Below are 12,076 nucleotides of genomic sequence, written 5' to 3'. Positions count from 1 at the left end.
GAACTACCAGTACTATAGTTTAATTAATTGTGGGCCCGCTCTACTTGCTACCATACTTAGAATGTATATTCCAAGGCAAGTTCTCATTTTGAACTCTGGCCCAGCTGTCTAATCACCTATGAGACATAACTGGCTTACTATGTTGTAGTCACTGTATAAATCGCTAACATCTTCTCTGTGATGTTCTCTTATGGAACCTTAGAGAGATTCCTAAATCCAGTTTGAGATTCCTGAAGCATTGGTCAGTTCCTCCTTTCACCATCACCTTCAACGAATGCAACAGAACAGATCTGAATAAGGTACTTACAAACTTTTAAACTTTAATAACTTAAGTTAAAAGAGCAAAAGAAATAATCAGTTAAAATTACCTGAAAGTTGTGTATTAACATTTGTAGTAACTATTACACAATTTCTATATTGTATTATAGATCCTGATTGACCAAAATAAATCATGAGGTAAATTATGTACATGGATAACAAAATTAAGACTATAAGAAATATAAAGAAAACATTGCCCTTTTGAACTATTTACAAATTTTTAAATCATACCTGTAACCTAATGTTACTAAGGTTTAAAATTTTTAACATACCAAGTGCCTCAAGAGTTTTATAATTTATTATATAAACAACTTGATACATTTACTTATTCACTTATTAAACATTTAACAGAGTAAATGTCATTTTTCAGTAGTCTGAAAAAGAACGAGGATTCTGATAAGTTTGGGGGGTTTTTTTGCTTTCCATTAAAACAATAGTGGTTGCAAAGCTATCCCTTATTTTAAGAAAAGCAATAAAAATGTAAAGATCTGCAAAATTAGAAAGCAGAAAACTAATTTATTCTAAATATTCTGAATCCTCAATCTTTAGTAATTAAATGTGTGAGATTAGAGCCATCTACCGGTTGAAGTGTGATGTTACACAACCCAACTGTTAAGACTATTAACAAAGCAGGGAGCCTTAGTTGGAGGAATTTAAATGGGGATGCACATGGGCAAAAATCATCTGGTCTAGGACACTGGTTAAAAGGTTTAATAAAATACTCTCTTTTCATCAGGAAACCCAACATGTGTAACAAAGTAGGATCCCCCTGTAAAAGCCCCAGTAAGGGGCCTCCAACCCTGACTCTCAAAGGAGTCACTAATTAGCCTGAGAAGCAGAGGCCAGGCCAATGAAAAACCAGCCACGAGAGGTAGTTTGGGCAAATAACTGTGGTTTGGAAGGAGGCACAAAGAAGGAACAGCATTAGCAACACTGTCTCTTAACCATCTTTCCCCTGAAGACATCTTAAGACACACAATGCACAAAGGACAGTGATCAATGGTCACAGAGAAATGAAGAATAGAAGTAGGCACCTGAAAGGCTACAAACCTCTTTTCACAGGGACACAGCTTATGTGCTCATTTGATTCCACACTTAAGAAAATACTAGTATAACTTTCCTGAAAATAAGAAATAAAAAAATAACACATTTGCTTTTTTACCACAAGCCGGTAAGAACTGAGTTTCTAGGTCCGGTGGGCTTTCACCAGCCAAGTCCTGGACCGGTCTAGTCTTGGAAACAAAAGCCCAGTTTCAGGTCCCAGCCTCCTCCCTTCAAAAGGGCATGGATGTCCATAGAATCGAGGCAAGAAATAGAGCTCTCCAAGACTCCTCTCTGAGGCAGAGACCCCCAGCCTGGACAGCAGCTTGTCTGCTAGGCTTGGGGTGACAGGCTGCAGCAAAGTCCCAAAGACTCGCAAACATTCCAAGGCCACATGAAGCACAGTACCCAGCCAGGGAGCATCCACTGGGCTCTCCCAGTTCAGCTTCCATGGTGCATGCCTTTGGACAAAACCATTAGTTTGCCGGACACAGCTGGACACGGCCTCCAGAGCCTTATATATCTGAAAGTTATCATAGTGGTCTGCTACCTGCTTTGGCAAAGTGGCCACTGCGCTCACCAGAGCATAATCCTCTGCCTGAGCCCGAACTGATGGCCCCACCAACCCTGGCTCACTAGGGAAGCAGGTAGTGCAGAAGGCTGGGTAGGTCTCAGAAGGATTTATTCTTTTGGCAGTGCATCGGTTCAAGAGACCTCCCAAGGCATCTGCCAGCTCGGAGTTCAGCAACTTAACCACCTTTTCATCATAGTAGTCACAGTCCCAGTTGGGGACGCCCTGCCGAAGGAGAAAGTAGCGGAAGCCATCCACAGTATAGCGGTTAAGGCAAGTCCTAGGATCCACCACGTTGCCCAAGCTCTTGGACATCTTTTGGCCACAGACTGTCCAGTGGGAATGGACATAGATGCGCTGTGGCGGGCTCATGCCGGCCCCTAAGAGGAAGGCAGGCCAATAGATGGCATGGAATTTGAGAATGTCCTTACCTATGATATGAGAGGTGGCCGGCCACCAAGATTTGAACTCAGCATTTGGGTAGCCAATTACAGTGAGGTAGTTGACCAGGGCATCCAGCCATACATAGATGGTCTGCGAATCATCCCCGGGCACCGGAATGCCCCAGTGCAAGTGGCTACTTCTGCGAGACACGGACAGGTCGGGCAGCTCCTCGTCCAGCCACTGAAGAACTACGTGATGAAATGGTTCGGGGGTGATCGCCTGAGGGTTGCCCCGCAGCCACCGCTGGAGTGGCTCCCGGAACTGGGAAAGCCTGAAAATGTAGTTTTCTTCCTTGGTCCAGGAGACTGGATGCCCGCTCTCGAGAGATACAGGAAACGAATCCCCCGATGGGCCCGGCTGCTGGGTGACCTTGGCCTCAGGCAGGAAGCACTCGTCGGAGGCGCAATACCAACCTTCATAGACGCCCTTGTAGAGCAGACCGCGGGACTTAAGCACCCCCCAGAAGTGCTGCACAGCCACCCGGTGCCGGGCCTCCGTGGTGCGGATGAAATCAGTGCAGGAGATACCGGCCTCCTGGAAAAGCTGCTGGAACTGCTCAGAGACTTGGTCGCACAGCTCGGTCGGGGCCAGGCCCGCAGTAGCTGCTGCCTGCTGAATCTTCAACCCGTGCTCGTCGGTACCAGTGGAGAATCGCGTGGCCGCCGTGCTGGGACCTCGGAGGCGACGGTGGCGGCATAAGGCGTCCGCCAGTAGTGCCGAGTACAGGTGCCCGATGTGCGGCGCCGCGTTCACGTAGAAAATGGGTGTAGTGAAGTAGGCGCGCGCATCACAAGCATCATCGCCGACACTGAGGAAGCCCGAACTGTAGTAGCGTGGGCCGAAGTCCTCCAGGAGAGAGAGCCTACTAGCCCCCGTGCGTCCTAGCAGCCGGAGGACGGACGTTCGCAGCATGGCGCAGACCGGCCGCCAGCGGAGGAGGCGGTGTTCTGACAGCACGTGTGAGAGGCGCATGCGCAGCCGGGTCGCGCTGCAGCTTCCGGCCGGAAAGCCAATGAAACGCGGCCCCGAGCGCCAGCCCTCACCGCCCTCGCCGCCCTCACCGCCCTCCCCGCCCGGCCCCGCCCCGCCCGCGCCTGCGCCCTCCGCAGGCCGAAAGCCGCGGCGCCAGAGGCCGCCAACGGACGGCGGCTTGCCAGAAGAGTAGCTCGGAGTTGCCGGGTTTAGGAGAGGCTATGAAAGAAGACGAACCTGTTTGCCTTCGTATAACATACTGTGTTACCTCTTTGGATTGTAATTTTATATTTATGAATCTGTTTCCCCCCTAGGTTGAGCTGCTTGTAGGCAAGAGTTTTATATTCAGCAGTTTGTCTAAACCCCGTCCGTGGCTGGCATACTGCAAGACAGAGTATGGCCCTGCACATGCCCAGTCAATATCTAAAATGTCACCTAAATTTTATCTCAGAGCCTAAATCTGTAAGGGAGGGAGAGAGAAAAAAGATGAAAAATCATTACCTACAGCATTTTGAGAGAAGGATAAGAACTGAGAATGGAAGAGAAGTCTTTAAACAGTTTTTGTTGAATCAACAAAAGTAGATTTGTGATCTGCCAAGTTCTTGCCAAAGTTTATTGAGATCCAGGAAAGTAGAGTGCAATATGCTGTCACTGTGCATATAAAGAATAATTTTCAAATTTATTTCTCAAAAATAGTTAATTTTTTAATGGTCTTGAAGTTCTTTTAAAATAGTGTTTTTCAAGTTTGCTTTTAGTAATGGAACCTTAGAATTTTTTTTAGGGGAGGAAACCTTAGGAGCCCAGAATTGAATTAATGTTAATCCCTGGTTCATAACACACTCTCATCTTTGATCTTTTTTTTTTTTTTCGTTTAATTTAAGTAGCATATACATTTTATAATAAAATGGAGCAGCTATGAACCTACAACCCAATCTAAGAACTACAAGTGGTTTCAGAGTGTGGTCCCCAGAGCAGCAGAACTAGCAGGACCTGGAACTTCGTTCGATATGTATATTCTTAGGCCCCATCCCCCACGTACTGAATCAGGAAACTCTTGAGGGTAGGGCCCAGTAATTTAGATTTTAAGGTGATTCTGATGCACATTAAAGTTTGAGAAACACTGAACTAGAAAATTACCAGTGATTTAGATCTGTGTGCTCCTTTTCTTCTCATACTGTCCTCCCTGAGGTAGTCATTGTCCTGAATTTTGTTCTTGCACATTTGTGTTATCACATACATAGTATGTCTAAGTAACATTGTTTAATTTTGCTTGTATTTAAATATTCTAAAAAGGATATAATACTACATGTAGTCTTCAACTTGCCTTTTTATTCAACATTTTGTTGCTATATTAATCCATGTTGTTGCATGTAACTGCATTCATATGTTCTTAATACATGTTGCATGTAATTCATTCATTTTGACTGCTGTATAATAACCTGTGACTGAACACATATGGTAACTTGGATCTGATTTCTATAGTGATATGATGGATGGACCAATCGAATTCTGTATAAGAGATATAAAAAATAACTTTGGATACTCAGTTAATGTGCTCTTATTTAATCCAGCAGTTTAAGAATGACCTACAACCATCTGGTCTTCAACAAAGTTGATAAAAACAAGCAATGGGCAAAAGACTCCCCATTCAATAAATGGTGCTTGGATAACTAGCTAGCCATATACAGATGAAACAGGACCCCCTTCCTATACCATATACAAAAATCAACTCGAAATGGATTAAAGACTTAAATGTAAAACCTAAAACTAAAAACCTTAGACGGTAACCTAGGAAATACCATTCTGGACATAGGACCTAACAAAGATTTCATCATGAGGATGCCAAAAGCAATTGCAACAAAAACAAAAATTGACAAATGGGACCTAATTAAACTAAAGAGTTTCTGCACTGCAGAATAAACTATCAACAGAGTAAGCAGACAATCTACAGAATGGGAGAAAATATTTTCAAATTATGAATCCAAGAAAGGTCTAATATCCAGAATCTATAAGGAATTTAAACAAATCAATGAGCAAAAAACCTCATTAAAAAGGCAAAGGACATAAACAGACACTTCTCAAAAGAAGACAGACATGCAACAAGCATATAAAAAATGCTTAACATCACTCATCATTACAGAAATGCAAATCAAAACCACATTTAGATACCATCTCACACCAGTCAGAATGAATATTATTAAAAAGTCAAAAAACAACAGATGCTGGCAAGGTTGCAGAGAAAAGGAACACATACACTGCTGGTGGGAATGTAAATTACTTCAGTCATTATAGAAAGCAGTTTGGTGATTTCTCAAAGAACACAAAGCATAATTATGATTTGACTCAGCAATCTCATTATTGAGTATATATCCAAAGGAATATAAATCATTCTACTGTAAAAAAAACGCACTCCCATGTTTATTGCAGCACTGTTCACAATAGCAAAGACATGGAATCTTCCCTAAATGCCCATCAACAGTAGACTGAATAAAGAAAATGTGGTACATATACACCATGGAATACTATGCAACCATAAAAAAGAACAAGATCATGTTCTTTACAGCAACATGGGTGGAGGTGGATGCCATTATCCTAAGTTAACCAACACAGGAACAGAAAGCCAACTATCATATGTTCTCACAAGTGGGAGCAAAACATTGAGGACATATGGACACAAAAAAGGAAACAGCAGACTCTGGGGCCTACTTGAGGGTGGAGGAAGGGAGGAGAGTGAGGACTGAAAAACCACCTATCGGATACTATGCTTTTTACCTAGGTGGAGAAATAATCTGTACACCAAACTGCAGTGACACACAATTTACCTGTATAACAAACAGGCACATGTACCCTGAACCTAATACAAGTTTTTTTTAAAATGGCAAGTGAGCATAGGTAAAACTTAAAACTGGAAGGTATATACAGCACCCTCCAGAACTGGCAGATAAATTGAAGCTAAGTGTCTGAGAAACCAGGGTATCCAGAAATTCTTACTATTTTTTTTCCTTTTCCATTGAAGTACTGCCTCAGCATACAAGTGTGCTATTTTTTCTCCCATTTAAAAAAAAAATTCTCAACCTCCATTACTGCACCATTTCTTTCCTTCCCTTTAGAGCAGAACTCCTTAAAGAAATGGCCGTTGATACACACTTCAGTGATTCAAGTTTTCACTCTTAGAAACAATACTACCATTAACACTGTTGTATATGTCTTCTGGTGCCTATATGCTAAAGTTTCTCTTGGATATATACATGGGAATGAAATTGCTGGATCATAGAGAGTATGAGTTTTCCATTTTTCAAAACAATACCAAGTTATTTTCCAATGGCTAAACAAATTTACACTCTACTCAGCAATATACCCTTGAATAGATCTCTCCAGTACTTGGTATTGTCTGTCTTAATTTTTGTCAGTCAAATAGACGTAAAGTATTATCTCACTAGTGTTTATTTATAACAGCAGTATTCACAATAGACAAAAGGTGGAAACAGCCCAAATGTCCATCATCTGATGAATGGATAAACAAATGTGATATATCTATATAATGGACTATTACTCAGCAATAAAAAAGAAAAAAGTGAGAGAGGGAAGATGGTGGTTAGGAGATAGGGCTGATGTGCAGCTCCCACTTGGATGGAGAGAACAGTGTGGGGAGATTCACACCATGAACTTTTGCTCCAGCAACCACTGCAGGAGCATATCAGGAAAACCAAAACAAATCACAGATCCTTTAAAATAAGTGACAGGCCCCTGCAAATTCCACAAGACAGGTGAAAAACTCTGGTGCTATCTCAAAAACACCACCTCCCAGCTAGAGGCCAACCAACTCAGGACATTACAGCAACTCATGACAGAACAACCCTTTTCCAAGGAAGGAGAAAATAACAGCTAATTCCACTGCCTGCAACATCCTGGCTAACCAGTGGTTCTGAATCTGTCCACATGACAGCTTCACTGCTGGCATAACCGGCATTTGAGAAAGCAGGCACTCTAAACATATCTACAACCAAGGACTCTCACAGAGTCTACGTCACTCCCCTACCATCTCTACCAGAACAGGTGCTGGTATCCACAACTGGGAGACCTAAAGACAAATTGCATCACAGGACTCTTCACAGACATTCTCCAGCACCAGCCTAGAGTCTGGTAGCACTGCTGGGTGGCTAGACCCAGAAGAGCAATAACAATCAGTCTGCAGTCTGGCTTGCCAGAGCCCCATCTTTAGGGAAAGGAGGAGTGCACCACATCAAGGGATCACCCCATGAGACAAAAGATTCTGAGCAGCAGCCCTTGAGTTTCAGATTGTTCCACTGAAATAGTCTACCCAAATGAGCAAGAATCAGAAAAGTAATTCTGGTATTGTGACAAAACAAGTTTCTATAACACCCCCAAAAGACCACACTAGCTCCCAGCAATGGATCCAAACCAAGAAGAAATCTCTGAATTGCCAGATTAAAAATTCAGAAGGGTGATTATTCAGCTTCTCGAAAAGATACCAGAGAAAGAAATTTTAAAAAACAATACAGAGTATGGATGAAAAATGCTCCAGAGAAATAGATATCATAAAGAAAAAACTATCACAACGTCTGAAAATGAAAGACACATTTAGAGAAATACAAAATGCACTTAAAAGTTTCAACAGCAGAATCAAACAAGTAGAAGAACTTCAGAGCTCAAAGACAACTCTTTTAAATTAACCCAATCAGACAAGGACAAAGAAAAAAGAATATTTTAAAAAATAAACAGGCCGGGCACGGCTGGGATTACCCAGCACTTTGGGAGGCCGAGGCAGGCAGATTGCCTGAGGTCAGGAGTTCGAGGCCAGTCTGGCCAACATGGTGAAACCCCGTCTCTACGAAAAACACAAAAAAATTAGCCGGGTGTGGTGGTATGCGCCTGTAATCCCAGCTACTCGGGAAGGTGAGGCAGGGGAATTGCTTGAACCAGGGAGGTGGAGGTTGCGGTTAGCCGAGATCGGGCCACTGCACTCCAGCCTGGGCAAGAGAGAGAGAGACTCCGTCTTAAGAAAAAAAAAAAAAAAAGAACAAGACCTCCAAGAAAGTTGGGACTGTGTTAAACAGCCAAACCTAAGAATAATTGGTGTTCCTGAGGAAGAAGAGAAATCTAAGAGTTTGGAAAACATGTTTGAGGGAATAATCAAGGAAAACTTCCCTGGCATCACTAGAGATCTAGACATCCAAATACAAGAAACTCTAAGAACATCTGGGAAATTCATCACAAAAAGATCATCACCCAGGCACATAGTCATCAGGTTATCTAAAGTCAAGACAAAGGAAAGAATCTTAAGAACTGTGAGGCAAAAGCATCAGGTAACCTATAAAGGAAAACCTATCAGGTTAACAACAGATTTTTCAGCAGAAACCTTACAAGCCAGAAGGGACTGGGTTTATCTTTAGCCTCCTCAAATAAAATAATTGCCAGCCAAGCATTTTGTATCTAGCAAAACAAAGCTTCATAAATGAAGGAAAAATAAAGTATTTTTTAGACAAAAAAAATGCTGAGAGAATTCACCACTACCAAGCCAGCACTACAAGAATTGCTAAAAGGAGTTCTAAATCTTGAAACAAAACCTTGAAATACACCAAAATAGAAACTCCTTAAGCATAAATCTCACAGGGCCTATAAACCAATAACACAATGGAAAAAAAAAACAAGGTATTTAGTCAACAACTAGCACTATGAATAAAACAGCACCTCACATCTCAGTACTAATGTTGAATGTAAATGGCCTAAATGCTCCACTTAAAATTTACAGAATGGCTCAAGGATCTAGAACTAGAAATACCATTTGACCCAGCCATCCCATTACTGGGTATATACCCATAGGATTATAAATCATGCTGCTATAAAGACACGTGCACACGTATGTTTATTGCGGCACTATTCACAATAGCAAAGACTTGGAACCAACCCAAATGCCCATCAATGATAGACTGGATTAAGAAAATGTGGTACATATATACCATGGAATACTATGCAGCCGTAAAAAAGGATGATTTCATGTCCTTTGTAGGGACATGGATGAAGCTGGAAACCATCATTCTGAGCAAACTATCGCAAGGACAGAAAACCAAACACCGCATGGTCTCACTCATAGGTGGAAATTGAACAAGGAAATTGGACACGGGGTGGGGAACATCACACACCGGGGCCTGTAGTGGGGTAGGCGGAGGGGGGAGGGATAGCATTAGGAGATATACCTGATGTAAATGACGAGTTAATGGGTGCAGCACACCAACATGGTACATGTATACCTATGTAACAAACCTGCACATTGTGCACATGTACCCTAGAACTTAAATTATAATAATTTTAAAAACTATTTTAAATAATTTTAACAGCTTTAAATAGTCTATTATATGCCAATACATAAATAATAACATTTCAAGTTAAAAAAATTTTTACAGAATGGCAGAATGGATAAAAATCCACCAAACAATTATCTGCTGTCTTCAAGATAGTCACCTAATACATGAGGACTCACATAAATCTAAGAGAAAGTGGTGGAAAAAGATATTCCATGCAAATGGAAACCAAAAGTGAGCAGGAGTAGTTATTCTTGTATCAGACAAAACAAATTTTAAAGCAACAACAGTTTAAAAAGATAAAGAGGGACATCATATAATGATTTAAAAAATCAGTCCAACAGGACAATATCACAATCCTAAATATATATGCACCTAACATGGGAGGTCCCAAATTTATGAAACAATTATTACTAGACATAAGAAATGAGATAGATGGCAACACAATAATAGTGGGGACTTCATTACTCCACTAACAGCACTAGACAGGTCATCAAGACAGAAAATCAACAAAGAAACAATGGACTTAAGCTATACCCTAGAAGAAATGGACTTATCAGATATTTATAGAACATTCTACCCAAAAACTGCAGAATATACACTCTTTTCATCAGCACGTAGAACATTCTCCAAGATAGACCATATGATAGGCCACAAAACAAATATCAATAAATTTTTTAAAATTGAAATTATATCAAGTACCCTCTCAGACCACAGTGGAATAAAACTGGAAATTCACTGAATGGTAATAGGGACACAACTTACCAAAGCCTCTGGGATACAGTAAAAGTGGTAGTAGGAGGAAAGTTCACAGCATTAAATGCCTACATCAAAAAAACTGAAGAGCACAAATCATCTAAGGTCACACTTCAAGAAACTAGAAAAACAAGAACAAACCAAACCCAAACCAAGCAGAAGAAAATAAATAACAAAGATCAGAGCAGAACTAAATGAAATTGAAACCAAAAAACAATACAAAAGATAAATGAAACAAAAATCTGGTTCTTTGAAAAGATAAACAAAATTAATAGACCATTAGCAAAGTTAACCAAGAAAAGAAAGATCCAAATAAGCTCAATTAGAAATGAAACAGGAGATATTACAACTGATACCACAGAAATACAAAAGATCATTCAAGGCTACTATGAACACCGTTACACACACACACACTAGAAAATCTAGAGGAGACAGATAATCTCCTGGAAATATACAACCCTCCTCGATTAAACTAGGAAGAAATAGAAACTGAACAGACCAATAACAAGCAGCAAGATTGAAATAGTAATTTTTTAAATTGCCAACAAAAAAAATGTCCAAGAGCAGATGGATTCACAGCTGAATTCTCTCAGGCATTCAAAAAGAATATACCAATCTTACTTAAACTGATCCAAAAGATAAAGAGGGAATCCTCCCTAAATCTTTCTGTGAAGCCAGTATCACCCGAACACCAAAACCAGGAAAAGACACAACAAAAAAATAGAACATTACAGACCAATATCCTTGAAGGACATAGACGCAAAAATCCTTAACAAAATACGAGCTAACCGAATCCAACAAATACTAACTAACCAAATCCAATATTAGCTAGCCGAATACCAAAATGATAATCCACCATAATCAAGTGGATTTCATACCAGGGATGCAGGAATGGTTTAACATATGCAAGTCAATAAATGTGATACATCACATAAACAGAATTAAAAACAAACATCATATGATCATCTCAATAGATACATGAAAAGCATTTGACAAAATCCAGCATTGCTTTATGATTAAAACACTCAGCAAAATCAGCATACTGCAAGGTAATAAAAGCCATCTATGACAAACCCACAGCCAACATTATACTGAATGGAGAAACGTTGAAAGCATTCCCCCTGAGAACTGGAACAAGGCAAGGATATCCACTTGCACCACTTCTATTCAACATAGTACTGGAAGTCTTAGACAGAGCAATTAGACAAAGGAAAGAAATAAAGGCATCCAAATCGGTAGTGAAAGCCAAACTGTCACTGTTTGCTAATGATATGATCATATACCTGACTGAGAACAGTGGCTCATGTCTGTAATCCTAACACCTTGGGAGGTCGAGGCACGTGAATCACTTGAGGTCAGGGGTTTGAGACCAGCCTGGCCAACATGGTGAAACCCCATCTCTACTAAAAGTACAAAAATTACCCAGGCATGATGGTGGGCACCTGTAATCCCAGCTACTTGGGAGGCTGAAGCAGAAGAATCTGCTTGAATTCAAGAGGCGGAGATTGCAGTGAGCCGAGATTGCGCCACTGCACCCCAGGCTAGGTGATAGAGTGAGACTCCACCTCAAAAAATAAAAATAAAGTAAAAATAAAAATGATCATATACCTAGAAAACCCTAAAGGCTCATCCAAAAAGCTCCTAAATCTGA

At 40.8% G+C, this 12,076-nt stretch overlaps 1 protein-coding gene across 1 annotated transcript; it reads right to left on the bottom strand.

Annotated features, from left to right (window-relative positions):
- Positions 1-295: 295 nt before the first annotated feature.
- On the bottom strand, positions 296-8,051 carry MARS2 (methionyl-tRNA synthetase 2, mitochondrial). Its single transcript, XM_054478376.2, has one exon. It carries the CDS (start codon positions 3,344-3,346, stop codon positions 1,505-1,507), a length of 1,842 nt encoding a protein of 613 aa, XP_054334351.1. The 5' UTR covers positions 3,347-8,051; the 3' UTR covers positions 296-1,504.
- Positions 8,052-12,076: the final 4,025 nt, after the last annotated feature.

Source organism: Pongo pygmaeus, chromosome 11 (assembly GCF_028885625.2).
Source record: "Pongo pygmaeus isolate AG05252 chromosome 11, NHGRI_mPonPyg2-v2.0_pri, whole genome shotgun sequence".
In the NCBI taxonomy this organism is placed as follows: Eukaryota; Metazoa; Chordata; class Mammalia; order Primates; family Hominidae; genus Pongo; species Pongo pygmaeus.
This window is presented reverse-complemented; position numbering and strand designations above follow the sequence as displayed.